Source organism: Branchiostoma lanceolatum, chromosome 10 (assembly GCF_035083965.1).
Source record: "Branchiostoma lanceolatum isolate klBraLanc5 chromosome 10, klBraLanc5.hap2, whole genome shotgun sequence".
NCBI lineage: Eukaryota > Metazoa > Chordata > Leptocardii > Amphioxiformes > Branchiostomatidae > Branchiostoma > Branchiostoma lanceolatum.
In genome coordinates this window covers 2,101,147-2,125,330 of record NC_089731.1, presented here as the reverse complement: position 1 = coordinate 2,125,330, position 24,184 = coordinate 2,101,147, and the positions used below count along the sequence as shown (strand labels likewise).

Sequence of the window (24,184 nt, the reverse complement as noted above, 5' to 3'; positions counted from 1 at the left end):
TCCATCCAGTCATTCATTCATTCCCTCCTTCTCTCTCTCTTCAGATTGACAGAGGCGGATGAATCTGTGCGTGACATGAAGCGAACGGTGTCCTCCAGCGAGTATCGCTGCCGGTTTCTTGAACAGGAGAACTCGCAGCTGCAGGAGAGGCTTGACGCCCTGAACAGGCAGAAGGACCGACTGGACAGACTCGTGCGAGACTACAGGATAGAGAAACAGCGAGAGGTTCGTTGGACTTTAGACTTTTCTCTGTCAGTTACTGAGAAAAGATAGTGGATCATCCTGAAACGACTGAGTGACAGACCATTCACAAAATCAGTTGCTTGAGTATCTTTTGCATTGTGTACCAATTACATGTATTACCTGGATGTCTAACCTTCACCAACATAATGAGAAGTTTATTTGTTTATGACGTGTTATCTGACAGACTACTAAACGTTAGCCTGGGCACCATCCTCTGTAGTCACCACTGGCTCTCCTTTTTTTTTCTTTCTTACAACAGAAGGTGGCTAACTAAAATCATTTGAACTGAATTTAAAAGGATATTTTGTCATGACCGCAATGAAAAGTGGCCTGCAGACTGATTTTTATTTTTAATCAATTCGTAAGAGCCTGATGTTGCCATCGATTTACGAAGAAAGGCGGCTCAATTGTTACTGTTGCAGCATTTCTTCACCCTAGGTCAGAAATATCAATGCTTGAGACAAGTATTGACTTACTGACCCATTAGGAGAAGCAGGGGTTACGAAGGCTGCTTGGGAAATTCCCTACCCCATTTTTGCTGCTTGTGAAGAAAATGATTTTCAACAATGATGTATTTTGATATATTTTCTCCAGGCCATCACGAGATCGCTGACGTCCATCCCGCAGTCGATAGACTCGGAGTTCGTCTCAGCAAGACCCAGCAGCGGACTAGGCACCTCCCTTAGCTCACACATCCTTGACGGGCAGCCGGACCTGGGCACACCATACCACCACTCTTCCCCCATTCTCAACAGTTACCTGAGCCAGATGAACTACTCACCCGGTACTGAGGAGGATCTGGATAACTCCACGTACTGATGCACACCGTACCACCACTGTACCACCACTGTGCCATCACTGTACCACCACCGTACCATCACCGTACCATCACTGTACCACCACTCCTCCCCCATCCTCAACAGCTACATGTACCTGAGTCAGATGAACTACTCACCTGGGACTGAGGAGGATCTGGATAACTCCACGTACTGATGCACACCGTACCACCACTGTACCACCACTGTGCCATCACTGTACCACCACCGTACCATCACCGTACCATCACTGTACCACCACTCCTCCCCCATCCTCAACAGCTACATGTACCTGAGTCAGATGAACTACTCACCTGGGACTGAGGAGGATCTGGATAACTCCACGTACTGATGCACACGGTACCACCACTGTACCATCACTGTACCACCACTGTACCACCACTGTACCGCCACTGTACCACCACTGTACCGCCACTGTACCACCACTGTACCGCCACTGTACCATCACTCCTCCCCCATCCTCAACAGCTACCTTAGCCAGATGAACTACTCACCTGGTACTGAGGAGGATCTGGATAACTCCACGTACTGATGCACACGGTACCACCACTGTACCACCACTGTACCACCACTGTACCACCACTGTACCACCACTCCTCCCCCATCCTCAACAGCTACCTGAGCCAGATGAACTACTCACCTGGTACTGAGGAGGATCTGGATAACTCCACGTACTGATGCACACCGTACCACCACTGTACCATCACTGTACCATCACTGTACCATCACTGTACCACCACTGTACCACCACTGTACCACCACTGTACCACCACTGTACCATCACTGTACCACCACTGTACCACCACTGTACCACCACTGTACCACCACTGTACCATCACTGTACCACCACTGTACCACCACTCCTCCCCCATCCTCAACAGCTACCTGAGCCAGATGAACTACTCACCTGGGACTGAGGAGGATCTGGATAACTCCACGTACTGATGCACACTGTACCATCACTGTACCACCACCGTACCATCACTGTACCACCACTGTGCCACCACTGTACCATCACTGTACCACCACTCCTCCCCGATCCTCAACAGCTACCTGAGCCAGATGAACTACTCACCTGGTACTGAGGAGGATCTGGATAACTCCACGTACTGATGCACACCTTACCATGATGATGATGATGATGACAGGTTTATTCAGTCCAGTAGACAAACAGATACAGGCCTCAGCCCTAGGGCTGAATTAACAGGCTTGTTTACATTATCAAGAATCAAATTTACATATACATAAAAACATTTCATTGTTACCATCACAATTACAAAATTCTTCGGATTTAAAATCTCAATGTCATAATGTCTTACTAGTCAGTGCTGTTCAGCAGGGTTACCATGTAGTAAATGGGGCTCTTAGTGAACCTGACAGTATTTGCTCTAAAAGTCTGTAGCCGGCTACACGGCCAAGTCTTTCTGCCGGAGATCGCCTCGCAGCATGGTGGTAGCCAGTGTCTGAAGATCGGGGATCTCAGAAGGGAGCGGGCATAACTTCTGCATAGTTCTAGTCGTCTTTGGGCCAGTGGTGTAAGGGAGAGTTCTGTCAGGGCTGAGCTGTAGCAGGTGTAGTTCTGTCTCAGGATTATCTTACATGCCCTCCTCTGCACTGTCTCTGCATACCATGCATTCAGTGTTGTTTGCAATTAAGTATCAGTTGTATTCGATCAGGTGGTGTGGCTTATCAGGCCAAATTGAATACAGAAAAATGTTCTAAAAGACAAATTTTAATGTAAACTTGCCAGGGAGCTGCAGCCAATGACACATTATGTAGAGATGGTCACTTGCACAGGATGTACTTATTCCATGAGATTAGTTTCTTACTTAGAATCGGGTGAATCCAGTAAAATCAATGAATTTTATGAAATTTGTATGAATACTTATTTGATAAGCACCCCTGCTACCCGCAGTGGCAATAACTGGACAAAAAGCTTGTTGCAAAAATTCCATGGAGTTATAAAAGTTTATGCCACTTACACGGTAATGTTGGAGTAAGAGTTGCATTAAGAGAAATGCAAGGTTTTTCAAACTTCTCAATGATGTGACAAATAATACTTACCTGTAGTGAAAGTTCCAAGACTTCTCAAGGTAATCAGAAGGAACGTTTCAGATTACTCAAGATGACTGAATATGTATATTACCTTAGAACTTGTTTGTGAAGTCATATTATTCGTCTTGCCAATTTAACTAAGAAAATGGTGTCAAATTTTGAACTACTTATAGTGTACAAGAACTGTATTATGTATATTTCTGGTGTTTTTATTCTAAATCTTTAATAAATTATCGTTGATTGTGAATTATCAATGGCCTTGAATGTGATTATTATTATGATAACAAGTATTATAGTTGTATATATTCAGGTTCGTCACGGTGAATGCCTTTTATTTAATGCAAAATGACTTTGCAAAATGTTCTTACATTATAGTGAACAAATGGAAAAAAAGTGTGTACAGTTTCCTTTCTTCTGAGGCCGATTGTGAAGTGAACTACTTGTTTAGTATGTTTTCTGATTAACTTGAGGGGTAGAAATGTGTGTCATTCCCTCACTACCCAATGATACAATAATTGAAATTGTTACAATAATGTAGCAAAGTTACCACTTCTTTTAAGGACACTACTATTAATCTGGAATTCATGTGGGGTTTGACAGGAAATCTGTATGGAAGAAATCCAAAGCAGGATCAGAAAATGTGACGAGAATCAAGCAATTGGTTATGAGCATACAAAAGGGTTTGTCATGTAACATTAAGTTGTCACTTATGTCTTGCCAGATTGATTAAGAACTGGACAGTTGACAAAACTGTTTTCTGCTTATTATGAAGAGAAAGCCAGTATTGAACAGGTAGTTAACTTTGCCAGGCCTGACTCAGAAGAATTTGTCAACTTCTCATGTCACTAGTACACTGGCTGCACAGCCAAGAATGTACATTTTTAGTACATTTGTATGTACATATATGGTCAGATACTCAGGGTTTCACTGTTTTAGAATAATACAATGGTGAACATTTTATACGGACCTGACTCTTTCTTCTGATGTTTTTTATTCACTTTGCCGAAAATGTTCTTCAATGGTTCAATTTGAGCACTGTGTATGTGAGTGAGTGTGTGCAAAAGTGTACACTCAAAGTGTATATCTTGGTGCCCAACTGTTACTAAGTGTTAGAGCATTTTCTGATGTTTCTTGTTCATCTAATTACTATAAATACAGAGAAGAAAATTTCACACACACACACCCTCACTCCACCAGTCTTTACAAAACCAAATCTACACGTTATCAAAACAAAATCATGTAAACCTGTTAATCCCACGCAGTGCTGTACTGCCATTTTAGACCATTAATTGACAGTAAAAATTTTATCTGTTTATTTGTGTGATGACAATAAGAGTAGAGGCCCATCCAGGTATGAGGACCAAAGTTTACAGTACAGGTCTTCTGTAAAAAATGGTGTGATACCAATTCAACATTATGATGGTGTTCTTAGAAACATAACCTTATAAAAGATAGGGTTGTGTATCTACGAATGTTGAATAGATTCACCAACTTGATGAAACTACATGTATCTTTGGGTGGTGTTATCAGCTATGTAGAACAAAGAAACCTTCAAGTTTAAACTGAGCCAAAAACACGAGCACGATACGTCTATGTACACGTGATTTTATTGTACGTGCAAATCACCAATGTGTCTTCTACACCCTTCAGTGCGTCTTTAGTAAAGTTACATAACAGTAAAATATTGTAGTAAGAGACCTTATACTGCAACAGTTACTCAACTTTATCATGGGCAAAAAGCATGTTAAATCATTCTGGGCATTACCTGGTAACAAGGGGCTTTGAATGAAGAACTGAAATATGTCCAAATATCACTTGCAGTAGTGACAATATAGAAATGGGTAATACATACATAAAGTTTATTCACCGATTCATAAAATGATATATAATGTTTAACTACAAGTACTGAGATTAACCCTCGTTCACTAAAGCAACCCAGTGCTTGATACAAGTAGTGTCATCTGATGGTTAATTTCTATGGTGAAACTAGTCCCCAATTAAAACTAAAACAAGTTACAATTTTCACACGTGGATTAACCAAACAACAAAAGCCAATTTTCTCAGTTTTTCTTTCACTTCACTCTTCTTTATTTTTTTCCGTCTACACGATTAAATATTGCGGAAACACAAGTTTTATACAAGGGATAATGTTATGTAAAACCAGATACATATTCAGGAAAAAAACTGCAGCCGCTTTCATACACAAATCCAGCAAATATCTCTCTAAGACTCCCCAATCTCTCAAGAATTTTTATAGCTCATTTATATTACACCTACGGATTCTCTTAACGAAGATGGTATTATCATTATGCTAACGTCTTAAGCAGTCGTAAGTCCTGCTTGGTGTGTGTCTTAAGTGTGACTTGTGGGGCGTCGCCTACATTCCGTACACGCTCTCGTCGCTGTACGCTATGTACAGAAAGAAGTCTTCCTCGTGATGCTCCTGAAACAAACAAACAAAAATAAACAAACAAGGTAATCAGAGATGACAGGCTTCACCCCCTCACCCATGCTGTTTTGAGACTATTCCAGACACACAGACAAATGTATGGCTATGCTAAATTGCGTATATATTGGGAATCGCAAAAAACACAGACACACACACACACTGAGGATGCATTGGTACTGCTGCAGTGTGTATATCAAGAATCAAGAAACACACACAGACAGATGAACAGACAGACAGATGGGCAGATACACAGATATATATTAAGAAATCAAGAATCAAACACACACACACACACACACACACATGTAAACAAGTAAAAAAACAATACGTCACTCCCTTGTCTTGTGGTGAAGTCTACATATATATATGGCCTCCGTCGGTCAGTATTGACCATGGTAAAATCCTAATTCACAACAGCCCTACAGTATCGACTATGGCTAAACAGTCCTATACGAGAATGGCAGTCTCTGCCACAAAAATCACATCTGTAAGCTGACTCAGTTCTGTTGCAAAGCTCTTTTCTGCGGATCCGCTTTTCTTCTGGGCTGTGGTGAAGTAGCGTCACTAATAAACAAATGACACATAAATAATAGAAATGTCTTAAAGACATTGTAAGACCTTACCTGGTACAAGGACCCCATGGTCGCGCTGGTGGGGGGAATGACGTTGTTCACGAAGAAGAAGAGAGCGTCTTCTGGCCGCAGGTGGATCCGCTTCCGAATCAAGAAGTAGAACTGACCAACTGAGGAACAAACAGGCCAACAAACAAGAGTTGCTATCAATTCATTTCAACAAACAATTTGTTGGTATGGGATGATTAAAAAAAGGACTAATATCATTCTTATCTGGATACACATGGAATAAATTACTACTGTATGGAGGCAGTCGCAATTTAACTGTTGTTTTGAGTTGATTTAAGGAGGGCTAACATAGACATACATGTACAATAAGTATATACCACATCAAATCAAGTGATCAGATTTTAGTTTAATGCAAACAAATGTTGCTTTGTACCTTGATTGCAGAAGGTTACATTCAATATTTTCGCAAGCAATTTTTCCTTCTCCTTTGTATCTTACATAATTACATTACTGTAAATGCATCTAAGTTTGCATGTTTTTTATTTCGCGCTAAGGGGAAAATGGAGAGTTCGTAGTGGCATTTAGTTTGCGGCAGTGCTATAGTCTCATACTGCTACAAATACAATATTGGACAAAAATGTTCGCGCTGGTTTTATGTTCACTGTGAAACTGCCGCCGCGAAAACCGTGAACATTTTTGCATTTACATTACATTACTAGATTCTCAAGTGACCCTCCCACTTAAGACACTCTGTTTCCTTAAGACTCACCTGTGAGATCTGAGGGAACCAGGTACTTCTTCTTGTCCAGGTCTCCGATGCGAGCCTTGGGGGCCTTTTCTACAATCACCTGTAGCAACAGAGGGAGCAACAGCAGGTCGTTAACTAACGAGTTTCATAATGGACAACCTGCTACAACAATAGACGCATCCCAGCTGGCCAGCTAAAAATGCAGCACTGATGTTTTGCTCTAATAAAGGTAAAACAGCCAAACCTCGAACACTGCATGAAGCTTTTTAGTTAGCTAGTAGTGCAGTGGGGCTTCGCTACGACTCACACTTTCAGCCAAGCACACCGGGTCAGCCGTATTATTCTCCATAACTGTGTTGGGAACTTTTACGTTCAGAGGTTGCAAAATTGTAATGGAATTGAGTCATGTGTATTTTTCTTGGTATATAATTTTATTTTTTATTACCCGGCCGGGCCTCAGTTCAACATGATTCACTATAAACCCTTAGGGGTGAAGCAAACCTATCACTGCATCACCCTGCAGGCTTGCTTGTGGAATGTTCTCATTTGGCGAAGGGGGGGGGGGGGCACCTCCTTTATGCTGCAATGCTGTCCCATGGGAAGGTTAATAAGTAGTTTTACTGGCTTCCATAAAGACATGGAAAAATAGCTTTCTATGACAAAAACACACAATCTTTAACCAAGGAGGTCATAACGTTAACATGCTTTAACAAGTCTTCAGAGCTACAACTATCTGACAATGTAGCTGGTCATGGCATTCAAAGACATCAAATAACACCTTACTCATTTATCTACTGTGATGTACATGTATTTAGAGTAGCCTGGACTAAAACAAACAGAACACAATTTCTTAAGACCTTCTCCTGACAGGGTGAGTCTGAAAGAATATTGAGTAAAGAATCTTAACCTTTCGCACACTGAAGTAGCCGCTTGGCATCCCATTCTCTACTGGTTACAGAGTTAGGCAGCAGGGAGAAGGTTAAAGTGCTAGACCTTATCATACTTTATAGTTTACAAAATCTACATCCATTTAATGACTTCAAATGACACCATTTTCTGACCCCTTATCAGTGGGCAACACCCAAAACAAACAGAGAAAGACAAACGTTAGTATTTGGATAAGGCCAGTAAGTCACCCAGCAGTTGTGGGCAACATCAAAAACAACATCAGCTGACGCACAACAAGCTTAGCGTGAAAACTCGTTTGGTGGGTTGATGGACAATGGTCACTTGATGAAGCAAAATCAATGTTCCATGCCAACATACACTGTCCAATCTAGACCAAATTTCACCTTTTTAGTTACCATTGTGGTTGCCCAGAAAAAAATGAAAAGAACATGACACAGTCACAATGACAAGTTTTAGAGCTACAAAACTGGATTTCTGTTAAGAGTGTGTTCACAAGAAGAAGAGGGGTAATAATGGTTAATGGCTTTCTCACCAGATTGCTTCAAGTTTAATCAATGCTGTGAGTCAGAAATACAGAGTTGACAGTTACAGTGTGGGTGTGAGATCTGTGCAGTCCCCACTGTGTGCCTGTGAAGCTGGTGTTACACCCAGAAGTGGTTTACCGTTTATACTCTTTAGCCAAACAATTGAATAGATTATCCAAACCATATCTCCTACACAATGCAATACAGTGCTTGTGGCCTTCCAATGTCCTTTAGTCAGCATTGTTTGCTGTTAAGATTGATTTTGATTTGATATATTTGACTGTAAAGATGATGACTTTAACTCTCTCTACTCTACTTGCATTTTCTGTGGGTCATTTAGATTTTATAGCCTATTTAAAGTGATCAAGAAAATGATGTTGTTGTGAACATGCAGTTGTTGGATGGCAATATGGGATTGGCATATTTTGCAGCAACAACAGAATAGGTGGAGTGAAGCACAATATTCATCCAACACAATGAGCAGGGATGCTGTATTCTGACGGTTAACGTATGAAAGAACACAACACTGCGAGATTCGGGGGATCAGGTAACAAATAAACAAAGGACAAGCCCTCCAGCTCAAAGGGATGGGCTCAAATTGGACAGCCAGAAATAGAACATTGCACACAAAAAAAACTACTAAATTTGGAGGAATGAATATGTGTTAAAAATAAAAGTACCTAACTTGGTGAATGACGATGTTAAGTATGATTTAGGTTTATATTGTTACATGCATTAAAAAAACGCCACAAAAACTGCCATACTTAGAACAACAACATAAACACAACAGGTTACGTCATTCAGCTGAAATATTTTCCACGAATGCGAAACGTAGACTCTCCAACATTGCCACTATACTCCATAAAATCCTAACGTCTGACATTCCTAAACAGATTCAGAGAAGTTTTCAAACGTCGATCGAGGTAAGAAAACAAAATGACACGTCAAAAAAATGCAACACCAAAATGGCAGCAGGTCAAACGGAGGCTCGATCACAAAAATATCTCCCAAGACCTTGACACGAAAAAACATCTTACCGGAACTCTGTCGGGGTATTTGTTCCTGATCTTTTCACCCTCTGCTCTCCGCTTCTCGAATGGGTGCTCGTCCTTGTATTCCCACTTCATTTTGACAGGTAAAACTCTAAGTGTTTTTACTCGGACTCTGTGCTTTCTCTTCCGTTCCTGTTGGCAATATGGCCGCCTTTGTTGTGGTGCTGCGTCACTGGTGTGACGCAATAAGGCGAAACAAGAAATAGTTCTTCCCAGATTATCCTTTCAGATTCCTGATAATCAATCATAGAGCATTTATTCTGACATAAAAGATTATAACATACCTACTTCTGTCTATTTTACTACCACAAGTACACCAAATAGAAAAGATGAATGAGTTTTTATTGTTGTGCGGTTCGATATATCAGGGTTGTGTTATTGTGAGCAGGCACGGCATCACATGACACTGGCTCACAGAGATAATGACGTCATGCTAGTGGGAAATTACCACTCAGTAGCGACATTTAGCGGAATGTATCAGAACTGCAGGGCGTGGTATATACAAACCACCCCTGTTAGCAAATGTGATACCCCACTTCCAAGATGGCGGCGGCAGCTTAGATTCTGGTGAACAAGATCGAAGAACAAATTTTATCGTTATAACATCACAAATCAGGATCGGTGAGTCAAACCCCTCGAATCTACATCGATCTGTAAGTCTTTAGATTTAACACTCAGACTAGATCAGAGTTAGTTGTTGCGTTTTTCTGCGTGACGTAAGAGAGATGACCGGAAAAGAAAAGGCATGTGCGCAACGTAACGGCTTCGACCTACTTACATTTTTGGTAGCCTGCGGCTTGAAACGTGTGCGTATGTCCGCTTATGTCGTCTGTTTTGAAGGAGGGACAATAATTGTAAACAAAAACAGCCTTGTACTGAATTGAGTATCTCAAATATGTTGGATATTTGCTGAATGGTGATTTTTTTTTGTGATGTCGCAACTCCAAGGGCAAGGGCGTCTGATGTCAAGGGGGGGGGGGGGGGGGGTAACAACGTTCAAATTACACGTATTACTATGATAATAGTACTAATATATGTACTTGTTAAAGCCATATAGTTGTAGGTCTCGCACAGCGATTAGCAAAGTTTTATCATGGTGAACATTAAATTGATTAATATGATTCCCACTTGCACGAGTTGCAGACACCCAATTGTATTCAAGATGCTGACATAACAAACAAAACCTTACAATGAAATATCATAATAACGCATTCTCTTGGAGCTTTGTTTGTTTGTTTATTCATTGTTTATTTTCCAGGTTTCTCCATCCTTGCGCTGTGACCTGCCATGTCTGGAAGTCTGATTCGATCCCTCTCCACAGTAAACACACCCATGCATTCACTCGGAGCTGAAAAGAAGAAGAAAATCTCAGACAAAGACCCCGGCTCCCCTCTCAAACACTTTGTCACTGCGAAGAAGAGAATAAATGGGATATTTGAGCAGATTTCCGGGTATATCGATGAAAGTTCAGATTTTTTGAAAGGTAAGATTTTGATACCAACCAGTTTTTTAGAGAAAATATCAATTCAAGGAGATTATACCGGCTATACAGGTGTGGAATACTGATGCAGATTAGTGTTTATATATGTACCTCACAACTAGGACTGTGTCTGTGCACCTAATATACTTGCATGGCGACTGTACAGACAGTTCAACAAAGTACTAGTACATGTACATGTGAAACACTCGACTGGACACTATTCGAGCATAAATCTTCATACATAGATGACAATGTGCCACTAATAAAGACAGTTGGCTACTAGCTATTATATGTAATGATGGCGGCATGTACAAACTTGTTCAGGTCCAGGTCTGGCCTGTTCCTAAACGTCTGTACCTGTCCCTGAATATTTGTTTAGGTACACGTGTACAGCAGTCTAATTACAACATACGATAATCATTGTCTTTTCCCTTGCCTCCACACGTTTCCCTGTTGTCGTTCTAACGTCTCTCTCTCCTCTCCTCCCTCACACAAACTCACCCTGCAGTCGCGGAGAACTTCCGTAAGTACCAGACATGACTTGATCTGATTCAAGCTTTTCTGACTTCACAGCTGTCTGTTTGTCGCCCCGCTACACAACTCCACTGCTTCAGGCTGCCACTTTTCAGCTTTTGTCAAATACATAGTGCTTTTTTTAGAACATACACTTAGTTTACACATCTACACAGATCTGATATTACAATTTAATGCGCTCCTTATGATTATTATTTTAATTTTTTTAAACATCAGGGTTGGTTGTCAAGTTTGCAATCCCGCTCGCAACAAAGGAAGAAATAAGTAAAGAGAAAACTTTAAAAAGTACATAGGCGAAACTCAATGTTTCTGTCTTCTCCATATGTATGTAGCTTTTGTTTTTGTTTTCATATCAATGAAACACACAGGCTTTCATACTCCGCAGGCAACATATAATCATAAAGTAAGAATGTTTCAGTAATTAAATCAGATTTAACTCTTTACCATTATCATTTAACATTTCAACATGTGAGCATTGACTGAGAGAGCACTTGTCTTCATCCTTGGCTGGAATTTCACAACAATCAAATGCACTGTTGGATTGTCTAATCTCTCTCTCTAAACATCACCCACGACATTGACTGATTGAGCGTCATTTAAAACACACAACCTTCAGTCATTGAACAATACTGTTTTCCACCTTGATGTCACATTTCAACAACACAAAATCTAGTCAGAAAATGTAAGATTGTGTGTTAATGTTTGGTTTGTATTTCCCCCAGAATCCAATGCGAAGTTAGATGGGTTGGAGATCGTCAATGAGAACCATGTTAACCAGGTGGAGCAGTACAAGGGCAAGGTCGCCGGCATCGCCCAGGTCATCTCACGCGACAAGATGAAGGTCGCCTTCTTCGGCAGGTTGGTACACGGACGTCAGTTGAGGTCTCCTGTTTTTTTTCAAACTTTTGAAGTCATCCCCCACTGACGTGAAGCATGATGCTTTAAAGTAGCTCGTAGTTGTACAGGGCTTAAGATGAATTTTTGGGAATAGGTGCACTGGTGCACCCAACCAAAATAATGAGGTGCACAGAAAGAATTTTGGGTGCACCACATAAGATAAAGTTGAATGTCATTAAAACATGATTACAAAGTTTAACGCTACTGCCTCTCTTAAGAACTTCAATCTGTAATTCTACTGAGCTAACTTCAAATTTTAACCAAGTAATACATCAAATGAAGTACAACAAAAGTTGTATTGCTTTTTCTGATACTTACATTTCAAGAATATTCTGAATACTAGTGTCCAAGAGTTCCTTTACCCACCAGAGGAAATGACGAATGCAATCCGTACAACTTATAAAACCTTTGTTGATATCTATAATTCACTTGCTTAGTTGATGAAGACACATGGATTTTATGCCTCAGTGTGCCAAGAACTGCACGTTTTCCACCACAAACTGCAAAATCTCTTTTTCCCCCTCATCCCAGAACGAGTAATGGAAAGAGCACGGTAGTGAATGCCATGCTGCGGGACAAAATCCTCCCCAGCGGTATCGGCCACACGACCAACTGTTTCATCAATGTGGAGGGGAGCGATGGTTACGAGGCGTACCTGCTCACACCCGACTCTGACGACAGGAAAACTGTGCAGGTGGGAGTTGTTTGTTTGTTTGTTTGTTTGTTTATTACATGTAGAGAGCGACGGTTACGAAGCGTACCTGCTCACACCCGACTCTGACGACAGGAAAACTGTGCAGGTGGGAGTTGTTTGTTTGTTTGTTTGTTTATTACAGCGACGGTTACGAGGCGTACCTGCTGACACCCGACTCTGATGACAGGAAAACTGTGCAGGTGGGAATTGTTTGTTTGTTTATTACATGTAGAGAGCGACGGTTATGAAGCGTACCTGCTCACACCTGACTCTGACGACAGGAAAACTGTGCAGGTGAGAGTTGTTTGTTTGTTTGTTTGTTTATTACATGTTGGGAGTGACGGTTACGAGGCGTACCTGCTCACACCTGACTCTGACGACAGGAAAACTGTGCAGGTGGGAGTTGTTAGTTTGTTTATTACATGTAGGGAGCGATGGTTACGAGGCGTACCTGCTCACACCCGACTCTGACGACAGGAAAACTGTGCAGGTTGGAGTTGTTAGTTTGTTTATTACATGTAGGAAACAATGGTTATGAGAATCACCTGACTCTGACAACAAGAAAACTGTACTGGTGGAATTTTTTTGAGAGGAACATTTCGTTTTAACTTGTCTATAGCATTTATATTGATATTTTACTTACTTGTGAATTGTGCACCTCATCATTTAACTTCTCTGGGTTCTTTACAGAATGCCTTTGACTAGTATTATACATTATGTCATTGTCAGTGTGGCAGAACCTTCAGCAAGTTGAAGTTGGCCACCTATCCCCAAAGAAGAAGAATTATATATGTGTTAGAGGGAGATGATGCTTGCAGCCAATTTGCTACGATGAAAGAAGGAGAATTTTCCCAAACACTGACATTCACTATAAAGTGCTGGCAGTGTTCTCGCCAGGCCTTTTCAGCATAGGGGCCCCCTATGCTGTGATTTGGACCCCCTATGCTGTGATCTGGACCCCTATGCTGTGTTTCAACCAGCATAGGGGTGTTTTTCTTTCTGGGGAGAACCTTGTGACCCTTCATAAATCTTATAAAAAGTTCATATTTGGCTTTAGAATAAGGCTGTGACAGAGGAAACACTTTACTTCACCAAATTTATCCCTCAAAATGTAGAAAATAGTGCCTCATTGGGTCAATTTAAAGATTTTCCTTGGGAGCATACCAGACTCCCTACTCTTGTCATGTCTTCGGCACTCTGTGCGTGACTTGTGTTACGTAAAGTTGGCCTCCTTTACCTAACCCCTATGCTGTGAAAAGATTCTGGTGAGAACACTGGCTGGAGTTGTAAGTTAACTTGTTTCTTGATCCTGTTCTGTAGTCTGTGGGTCAGCTGGCCCACGCGCTGTGTGGAGAGCGTCTTGAGGACAGCAGCATGCTGGTGAAGGTGTTCTGGCCCAAGGGCAGGTGTGCACTGCTGAGGGACGATGTCGTCTTGTTAGACAGGTGAGACAAGAGAGGGACAGACAGGTGTACCTACCTGGCTGAGTCATAAGTTGCACCCGCGCTATAAGCTACATGTAGTAGGGTATCTTTAGGATCATTTATTTTTGATACTCTATACACATTATCTTGAATCTTTTATGAACAATAGTTTTTATCTACATGTACTTGGAATATGGTTATAGCTCGTTATGCTGCCCATGTCAACATTCCATTGGAATGTCTTGTCCTTGTCAGCAGGGTTTGCCCTTTGTAATAGCAATAGGCTAGTTGGGCAGCCCCGGCGGTGTGTGCTGAACAGCCAAGCCAATAGATAACAGTAGTGCGCCAAGCCATTTTCTGGATGCCCTATATTAAGAAAACAAAGAAATTAGAGACCCTCCTTTTGCATGGGACACCTAGAGGACACCTTGTAATGTGTTTTTTGCAATGTGATAAAATATGTTATATTTTTTTGTCCTGCAGCCCTGGTATCGACGTGACCCCTGACCTTGACTGCTGGATAGACGAACACTGCCTGGACGCGGACGTGTTCGTGTTGGTGGCAAACTCAGAGTCCACGCTCATGAGAACGGTAAGTCTTGGGGTTTGGTTCGTCTTTTTCTTGTTTTGAACCGTAAAGTGAGACTTCTGAAAAGTAGACTAGGAAAGGGTGCACTTTGTGTATCTTATGCAGTCTGCTGTGCCAGAAACATGCCTGTATGGGATCACACGTCAGGGCAGTTTTGCTCTAGGAATTAGCTTTTAACATATTAAGAAGCTGCAAGCATGATGTAAACATCTGTACATATGTAACTACCAGGCCTAGGGATACAGGGTGTCATCTGGGTGTCCCCTGCAAAAGAAAGGCATTTTATTTCTTTGTAGTCTTAGTGTAAGGCACCCAGAAGACGCCCTGACATCCTACTAGCTAATGCTGTAATTCACTTTATCTTCACGGTAGCAAAATTTCTCAGTGTAAGGAAAATGGATATTTTCACTGAATTTCAACTTCACGGTGGCGGCAAGTGATTTACAGAACGGATGTGTGAAGGAATCATAGATAATAACAACAGCTTTTTCACGGTGATGAAAAGTTCACGGTGCAGAGATGACTGTGAAAGCAGTGAACATAAAAGTTACAGTGAAAGAAACAGGAATTACAGTAGGCTGGTTGGAATGGTCTGGTGAATAAATGCTCTACTTTCCATCTACAGGAAAAGAACTTTTTCCACACGGTGAGCGAGCGTCTGTCCAAACCCAACATCTTCATCCTCAACAACCGCTGGGACGCCTCCGCCAGCGAACCGGAGTTCATGGAGGCTGTAAGTTTTACATTTCTTTCAATCAATCAATCAATCAATCAATCAATCAATCAACCAATCAATCAATTTTTATTCAAGTCAACTAGCTACTATGTAATACGCCTAATGTACGCAATTCAGCATCCTTTTCTGAGGACGCTGCCATGTACTTCAGCGATGAATGAATGATCGAATCAATAAACTTACTATACTAACTAGCTGTGGAATATATCACTATCCAAAATAGTTTGAATAATGTCTGGTTAAAAATGCAGGGCCTAGGTGTGACTAGTTATTCAATATAAATAGCCAGTTTGCTAAGTGTGTTAGTCCAAAGAGGTTCTATACTGGCAAGATACACAGAGAGAGAACGACTAAATGTAAATAAAGACAAACCAAGAAAAGTCTTGCTGCTCACTGATTATTCCACTGATGACTGGCCATTGATTGCAGTCTAGAATTTCAAACTCTGAACTACATCGTAGATCGGCTTCATACAAATTAGAGTGCTTGGAAAACTTGGAAACACTTTGCGCTCCTTTAAATGTACATATATCTGTAACTTCCGTCACCATTTGAAGTAAGACGTTCCTGACATTAAGATTTGCCACATATAAGGTGCCAAACTGTCGTTTTTATGACGACTTAAAACTTCTCTGGCTTTTAAAAACGACAGTTTGGCACCTTCTATGTAGCATATCTTAATGCCTGAAACATCTTACTACAAACGGTAACGGAAGTTACAAAATGTGTACATTTAAATGGGAACAAGCGTTTGATTTAAATGACTTCCTTTACAGGTGAAGAAGCAGCACCTGGAGCGATGTGTGAGTTTCCTGGTGGAGGAACTCGGAGTGGTGGACAGACTCCAGGCGGAGGACAGGGTGTTCTTTGTGTCGGCTAAAGAGGCGCTGCAGTCTCGCCTGCAGAAACAGCAGGGCATGCCAGAGGAAGGTCAGTAGGTCAAGGTTACGAGGTCAAGGTCACTAGGTTGATAGGTCACTAGGTTGATAGGTAAAAGTCACTACATGGGGTCAAGGTCACAAAACTACAGAACATTAAACTTTAACTTATCGAGGCGCTACAGTCTTGTGTGAAGAAATAGAAGGGCATGTCGAAGGAAGGTCAGTAGGTCAAGGTCACATGGCCAGTAGGTCAAGATAACATCACAGGGGTCAAGGTCATGGAACTTCAGAATTATAGAACATTAACATTTGATCCACACTACAGTCAGCCTGCAGAAACAACAGGGCACGTCAGAAGAATGTGAGTAGGTCAAGGTCACTACTGGGTCAAGGTTATAGAATTTGAGAGTCACAAAACATTAACCATTGATTTAATGAGGCGCTACGGTCTCCAGTGCAACAGAATGAGAAGCAGGACATGCCAAAGGAATATCTCTGTCAGTAGATTGTTGAACAGAAGTCACTAGACATGAACTCATATATATAATCTGGTACCATTCTCTCCAATGTAGTTCTAGTTTCTTCTCTGGTTTGTGTCAGCTACTGACGTTTTTGTGTTTTTCCAGGTGGTGCCCTGGCAGAAGGCTTCCAAGCAAGACTGTTTGAATTTGAGAACTTTGAAAGAAAATTTGAGGTGAATCTCTATAATCAAAGACAAGTGTAACATAATATGGTTATGTACAAATGTGCTAAACAACCAAAGTTTTGTTTTGAAAAGCTAAAGCATTACAGCCACTATTTGTCCTCTATTCGACAAAAACAGTTAGAGGCCTTATGAAATTTTCAGGCCTGCAAATCAGATTTCATTCGTAACAGTGACTGCAACACTGGTGTAAAGACATGTATAGTCCTCGGTAGATGCGACGTCTGAATTACCATGGTTACCGTTGCCTAGGAAACCATCTCTCACTCCGCAGTGATGACCAAGTTCGACCAGCACGCCAAGCGAGGCAAGACGATCTCCAGCGCGCTCAAGGAGGTGATGGAAGACGTCTTCCACAGGTCGTCTCAGCAGAGGTCAGAGTCTTCTCCTTACTGTAGATAACGATTATTCTTCGTACTATATGATATTGAAGATTTCTTTTTACACAACCAGTAATTTCTCGCCTGCTGGCATTTCGTTGTCTCTCAGAAACCTTCCTCAGAGCTTCCAATATCTTATGTTCTACCAACCTGATGAAATTATTTTCGGAATTATGCTTGATGTCTGCTTGAATCTAATCTAATCAATTTTGGCCTGGTGCAGGGAATGGAATTGGTGAGTATAGGCTGCAATAGGAGTTGCTATAGGGGGCAATCCAGAAGTCAGGATAGCAGGCCAAAGCCTTCAGTCTGCATGCTATAAGCATGATCAGTGAGTCTTGATACCAGCTAGGTTGTGACACATGCATGTTGACTTGTTTCCCTCCTGTAGAGCCATCTGCATCGAGCAGTGCAAGGAGCAGAGCGACCGTCTGGATGTGACGGAGAAACAGCTGGACCTGATGACTCAGGAGTGCAAGGACAGGATCAGGGACATGACGGACGATGTGGAGAAACAGGTGGGTCAAAGGTCAGGGGTTAGGGGTCATCTGTTAAGGGTCAGGGGTTATAGAGCGACGGCCTGGAGGTGACGGAGAAACAGCTGGACCCGATGACCCACGAGTGCAAGGACAGGATCAGGGACATGACGGACGATGTGGAGAAACAGGTGGGTTAAAGGTCAGGGGTTAGGGGTTAGAGTTTAAGGGTCAGGAGTTGCAGAGCGACCATCTGGAGGTGAAGAACTGAAACTAACTGAAAGGAGACAAATGAGAATGTCTTATACTATCCCTTTACAAGACAAGCTCAAGATGTTTTAGATTTCTGCACTCTTGCATATGATATTTGAGATCTCCATAGAACCCAAATTGCTTAGCGTGATGCTCTTCTCTCGTGCGGCAGGTCTCCAGTGCGATGCGGGAGGAAATCCGCCGCCTGTCGGTCCTGATGGACGAGTTCAACACGCCGTTCCACCCCAACCCGATGGTCCTCAAGGTCTACAAGAAGGAGCTGCACACCCACCTGGAGCAGGGGCTGGGCAGGAACCTGGCTACACGATGTATGCCTAACCTCAGCCAGACACTAGAGGTGGTACAGACGGAGATGACAGGTGAGTGTTAGTCTGTCTTAATCACACCTACAGCACACACCTATATTACACCTGTGTCACACCTGGAACAGGGGCTGGGCAGGAACCTGGCTACACGGTGTATGCCCAACCTCAGCCAAACCGCAACACACACGCACACACACACACACGCACACACACACACACACACACACACACACACACACACACACACACACACACACACACACGTTCACACAGAGACACACACAAACACGCGCACACACACACACACACAAACACGCGCACACACACACACATGTGCAATCACACACATACACACAGTCACACACACCACACAAACACACATGCGCACACACACAAAAACACAAACAGTCACACTCACCCCCACTCACCTACATAAAGGCACAGACACACAAGCCCAAAACAACACTTTCCTGATGAGAACTAATAGATTAAGTGTGACCAATCCTTTCCATGTCCCCAGAACGTATGGAGGCCTTGCTGCCCCCTGAGGTGAGACAACAGTGCCTGGAGCAGTCGTCAGCGATCCTGGTGCGCCGCGAGCCGTTCGAGGCCAACTTCCACCTGGACATCCACAACCTGTGCGCCGACTTCACGGAGAACATCGAGTTCCAGTTCTCGCTGGGCTGGCAGGCGCTCGTCAGACGGTTCCTCGGGCCGAAGACAGCCAAACGGGCGCTCATGGGATATGATGACACGGTATGTAGAAAATTATATAAAGACAATTCAAACTCTACAACCGGATGAAAATTCGGAGATTTATTTCCGTCAGTTTCACCAGTCAGATTTCGGAAATAAATCTCCGAATTTTTATCCAGTTATGGAGTTTGAATTGTCTTTATATATTGTTTACCTGGATGTCTAACCTTCACAAACGTTGTAGAAAACTGTTTGCTTTTCATAGCTGGTAAACCCCTTTTAGGCGAATTTTATCAGTTTTGTAAATACAAGCTGCAAAAGACCCAATTGTAAGGTTTCATCCACTCACACTGAGATGGTCCCCTACTCTTTTCAATACCCGTGGTGGGTTCTTTGATGTGCTCGAAATGTGGGTTCTACTTGTATTCAAAGGGCTTCCAAAGAGCAATGCAAACAATGCGCTTCGTATGTGCCTAGTATGAATACAAGGTTCTGATCACGATGTTGGATTTACTTGCAATGGATTAAAATGTTCTTGAACTTTTTTGTTTGGGGACATCAAATTTTGTCAACTTCTGTCTCATTTCACATTGGTGTGTTTTCTCGCCCTCCCATGTGTCGGTACCTTGGGCGATACAAAATTCCTATCTGTGTGTTACCGGTAGGACTTCCTGCTGACCCTTCTGTTGTGTTGCACAGGTGCCGCGACCTTTGCCCCCTGCGGAGGTTGCAGAGGTCGTGCTGGCGCCCCACGTGCAGGACCTGATGGCGCAGGATGCGGAGATCATGGCCAGGTTCATCACCAATCTCGCCTCTATCTACTCACGCTCGTCTGTAGGGGTCCTGGTCATCACGGGCGTGGTGAGTCGTGTTCTGTTTGTTGTTTAGTTACCTAGGCAACAGTAACCAAGGATGCGGAGATCATGGCCAGGTTCATCACCAACCTCGCCTCCATCTACTCACGCTCGTCCGTGGGGGTCCTGGTCATCACGGGCGTGGTGAGTCTTGTTCTGTTTGTTGTTTAGTTACCTAGGCAACAGTAACCAAGGATGCAGAGATCAGGGCCAGGTTCATCACCAACCTTGCTTCCATCTACTCACGCTCGTCTCTGGGGTCGTGGTCATCACGGGCATGGTGAGTCTTGTTTTTGTTTGTTGTTTGGTTACCTAGGCAACAGTAACCAAGGGTACATCATGGCCAGGCTCATCACCAACCTGACCTCCATCCGTCAATGGTAGCCCTGGTCATCACGGAGTGGTGACGTTTTTATAGCAAATGGTTTGAATACATTGTATTGTCTTTGTCTCTTTGATAGCCACAGGCTAGTCGAGCAACCCTGGCTGGCATCCTGAACAGCCAAATCAATAGATATAAATTAGATACACCCTAGACTCAAAAGCCTTGAAAAGAGTAATCTTCACAATCATAGATTAATTTTATAGATCTAGATCTTGATACGATGTTTGTGGTGTTTCTTTCTCCAGATCTGGAAGGCGGTTGGCTGGCGACTGATCGCGGTGACCGGAGGGTTGTACACGCTCCTCTACCTGTACGAGCGCCTCACCTGGACTAACAAGGCCAAGGAGCGGACCTTCAAGAAGCAGTTTGTGGACTACGCCTCCGACAAGCTGCAGCTGGTCGTCAGTTTCACCAGTCAGAACATCAGCCACCAAGTGCAGCAGTAAGTCAGGCTTTCATCTTTTTTCTAACCTCCACACTGCCGACTTTTGCTGTAGATGTACATGCCTGTTGTTGCTTGTGTATGGTTGTTGACCAAATTGGGGATTTGGGTGACCTTGAAAAAAGTTCTAATGCCCTTTGCACCCCACAGAGAGTTGTCCAATAACTTTGTGTTGCAGTGTCAGCATATTGAAGATATGGGAGGAGGGCGTCCTTGAAGGTGTATGTGTGTATGTCCTTGAAAGTTCTAATCCCTCTTTGACCCCACAGGGAGCTGTCCACTAATTTTACCCGGGTGTGTTGCAGTGTAATGCATAAGTAAGGTGGGAGGGGGTCGTACTTGAAGGTGTATGTCCTTGAAAACTCTAGTTTCTCTTTGACCCCACAGTGAGCTGTCCACTAATTTTGCCTGGCTGTGTTGCAGTGTAATACAAATGGAAGAAGGGAGGAGGTCGTCCTTGGAGGTGTATGTCCTTGAAAGTTCTAATGCCCTTTCCACCCTGTCCAGTAATTTCGTCTGGGTGTGTTGCAGTGTAATGTATCTGAAAGATGGTAGGGGGGGTGACCTTGAAGAGAGTTCTAATGCCCTTTCCCCCCCACAGGGAGCTGTCGGGTAACTTCGCCCGGCTGTGTTGCAGTGTAATGTAGCTGAAAGATGGGAGGGGGGTGACCTTGAAGAGAGTTCTAATGGCCTTTCCCCCCGCAAGGAGCTGTCGGGTAACTTTGCCCGGCTGTGTTGCCGTGTAATGTACCTGAAAGATGGGAGGGGGGTGACCTTGAAGAGAGTTCTAATGCCCTTCCCCCCGCAGGGAGCTGTCGGGTAACTTTGCCCGGCTGTGTTGCCGTGTAATGTACCTGAAAGATGGGAGGGGGGTGACCTTGAAGAGAGTTCTAATGCCCTTTTCCCCCACAGGGAGCTGTCTGGTAACTTCGCCCGGCTGTGTCGCCAGGTGGACGTTGCTAAGGAGGAACTCCAGCGGGAGATCAGCCAGCTGAACACGGAGATCGACCAGCTGGAGGAGGTGCAGCAGCGCGCCAAGCTGCTCAGGTCGGTACTGCAGTTTGTGGAATCTAAATTTTATTGTATGGCCATACTGCATTGTATTGATGATATCTTTGGGCACCCCAAAATTGACCCGAGCGTTAAAATTGGAGGGATGGGCAAAGAAAGTTGCCTTTATTGTATATCTAAGTATGAAGTCTAAGTAGTCAGGAAGGTTGAACAAATGATTGAACACACAGAACATTGTATTGGTATAGGAAACAAAGTTATTTTTTTCTTTTACATCCTCTTCTTTCACTTCGGAACTGGCTTTTGCATTCTACGACATGTCATGCATATTTGTACGAATTCTTTTATGGTTATAAATGTTTTATGCACGCACGGATGTCATTCTTAAAGTCAAGCCAGTGTAGCCTAATGTAAGTGAACTGAATTTTAATGGTTTTATTTCAGTTTGATACTAAGATTTTGGTGTACGATGAGAAAGGAATCATTTTTACAGATTTATTTTTAACATTTTTTTGCTTGACAGGAACAAGGCAGGATGGCTGGACAGTGAGCTGAACTCTTTCGTACAACAATATCTCCATGGAGGCAACATGAGTGGATAGAGCAGCAGTCGTCTACTTGCACTAAATAGGTCATCAGTAACTCCATATAGAAAATGGAGGGGGGATAAATGCATGCTCACAAGACAGTATCTCTGCAGAGGCAACATAGAGATGGGTAGTCCAACAATTAGCTCCATCGAGTCTAATAATAATGTTTCTGGATAGGCCAACAGACCTCAGCAGAGGAAAGCAATTTCTCCATGGAGGCATTCTGGGTCATAACTGATAGGTGCAGGTTTAACATGGTTACACATATCTTATAGAGGATAGGAAATAAGATTGGCAGCACCTACCGCATGGATAGAGTATGGGTCGAAGTTGGATTTGTTCGTGATACTGTAAACTTGTTTCTTTTCGCAGGGATTTCATTTCATGGTAGAAGGGAAGACAAAGATCGTTGTACTGCCGTACAATAGTAATGCATTCATTTGGAAACAGGCACTACAGTATTTGGGGTGTTGCAAATTTATGGTAGAGAAGTCACTGACCAGGAAAAAAAACTTTGCAAACGTGTGAAGATTTACAGAATTGTAATGTGAGGGAGGCCTGCTTGCATCAGTCTCGACCAAAAACACTTTCATAATTCATTATTGTCCAGGGATTGGGGTATGTGTTACTATACCATCTCTTACATAGGATCCATCTATTACAGATTCAGCTTGTTTTGAGCCGTTCAATGAATTGAAGTCTGAACTGTTTATTAATAAGCGGTAGTGTGCGATTTCTTTGATGAAATGTTATTGCAAAAGACTGCATCCACCAAAGTGTCTAACTCGTAGCATCTCGTGTACATGTAAATATGAATGTAGCTTACTGGTTTCAAGGATAGTTAGCTTGTCTTAGCAGTCTTCTCTCAGCCTAAACAGAGAATAAAGATGAATTGGCCAAAATGGGGTGAAAACTTTGCTCCTAAAGTTACTTGTAGCCAACCCATTGTTTATTTGAACCGTTGTTTATTCATGAGAAGCTCATAGAGGTTATGAGGAAGGAGGTATGGTAAGGGTCAAAGTATAGCAAAGAAACAGATTACATGACATAAGTCCTGATAAATCTGTGAACATAAAGTGTATAATTGTGTGTGTTCAGAGGGCTAGGGTACATCCGCATTGTACCCTCTGGTTAGTTACATACAACTTTTCTTGCTCATTATTCGCTTTATTTTGGCCAATTATGCTGACTGTATGTAGTCCAGAAGAGATTCTGGTGAAAACTAGCAAGAAGCTGAAATAAACGTTGTTGCAAGGACTGTAGGGTTTTAGGATAGCGGTCCTGTATGTTTTCTCATGACGTAATGTTATTTCTCACGACATAGTGAAACAAGTGTATTTGTGAGCTCAGTGCTCTCCTGTTCAAGTGTTCTGTACATGTCATTTGGAGATGTAAAAGTACAATGAATTCAGCATTTCTGCTGAGGCTGTGACAGTG

At 42.7% G+C, this 24,184-nt stretch overlaps 3 protein-coding genes across 3 annotated transcripts; 2 read left to right on the top strand and 1 right to left on the bottom strand.

Annotated features, from left to right (window-relative positions):
* Positions 1-16: 16 nt before the first annotated feature.
* Positions 17-2,841, top strand: LOC136443430 (uncharacterized). Its single transcript, XM_066440655.1, has 2 exons — positions 17-225; positions 838-2,841. Exons 1-2 carry the CDS (start codon positions 76-78, stop codon positions 1,060-1,062), a joined length of 375 nt encoding a protein of 124 aa, XP_066296752.1. The 5' UTR covers positions 17-75; the 3' UTR covers positions 1,063-2,841.
* Positions 2,842-4,725: 1,884 nt separating this feature from the next.
* LOC136443865 (gamma-aminobutyric acid receptor-associated protein) lies at positions 4,726-9,568 on the bottom strand. Its single transcript, XM_066441237.1, has 4 exons — positions 9,383-9,568; positions 6,934-7,012; positions 6,207-6,325; positions 4,726-5,577 (listed from the first exon to the last, which is right to left on the bottom strand). Exons 1-4 carry the CDS (start codon positions 9,470-9,472, stop codon positions 5,512-5,514), a joined length of 354 nt encoding a protein of 117 aa, XP_066297334.1. The 5' UTR covers positions 9,473-9,568; the 3' UTR covers positions 4,726-5,511.
* Positions 9,569-9,901: 333 nt separating this feature from the next.
* Positions 9,902-24,184, top strand: LOC136443866 (mitofusin-2-like). The gene is made up of 19 exons (XM_066441238.1): positions 9,902-10,018; positions 10,656-10,880; positions 11,386-11,400; positions 12,134-12,269; positions 12,840-13,002; positions 14,323-14,447; positions 14,910-15,018; positions 15,641-15,748; positions 16,528-16,681; positions 17,259-17,326; positions 17,588-17,709; positions 18,107-18,233; positions 18,616-18,823; positions 19,290-19,525; positions 20,165-20,259; positions 20,397-20,463; positions 20,950-21,146; positions 22,059-22,193; positions 22,681-24,184. Exons 2-19 carry the CDS (start codon positions 10,685-10,687, stop codon positions 22,757-22,759), a joined length of 2,340 nt encoding a protein of 779 aa, XP_066297335.1. The 5' UTR covers positions 9,902-10,018; positions 10,656-10,684; the 3' UTR covers positions 22,760-24,184.

Bases quoted from the DNA above. Each gene is read 5' to 3' on its own strand.
- LOC136443430 (XM_066440655.1), top strand. From the start codon at position 76: ATGAAGCGAACGGTGTCCTCCAGCGAGTATCGCTGCCGGTTTCTTGAA. The intron at 226-837 runs GTTCGTTGGACT...TATTTTCTCCAG, and splicing joins GGATAGAGAAACAGCGAGAG to GCCATCACGAGATCGCTGAC.
- LOC136443866 (XM_066441238.1), top strand. From the start codon at position 10,685: ATGTCTGGAAGTCTGATTCGATCCCTCTCCACAGTAAACACACCCATG. The intron at 15,019-15,640 runs GTAAGTCTTGGG...TTCCATCTACAG, and splicing joins AGTCCACGCTCATGAGAACG to GAAAAGAACTTTTTCCACAC. The intron at 20,260-20,396 runs GTTCATCACCAA...GATCATGGCCAG, and splicing joins GATGCGGAGATCATGGCCAG to GTTCATCACCAACCTCGCCT.
- LOC136443865 (XM_066441237.1), bottom strand. From the start codon at position 9,472: ATGAAGTGGGAATACAAGGACGAGCACCCATTCGAGAAGCGGAGAGCA. The intron at 7,013-9,382 runs GTAAGATGTTTT...CTGTTGCTACAG, and splicing joins AATACCCCGACAGAGTTCCG to GTGATTGTAGAAAAGGCCCC. The intron at 5,578-6,206 runs GTAAGGTCTTAC...TGTTTGTTTCAG, and splicing joins CCATGGGGTCCTTGTACCAG to GAGCATCACGAGGAAGACTT.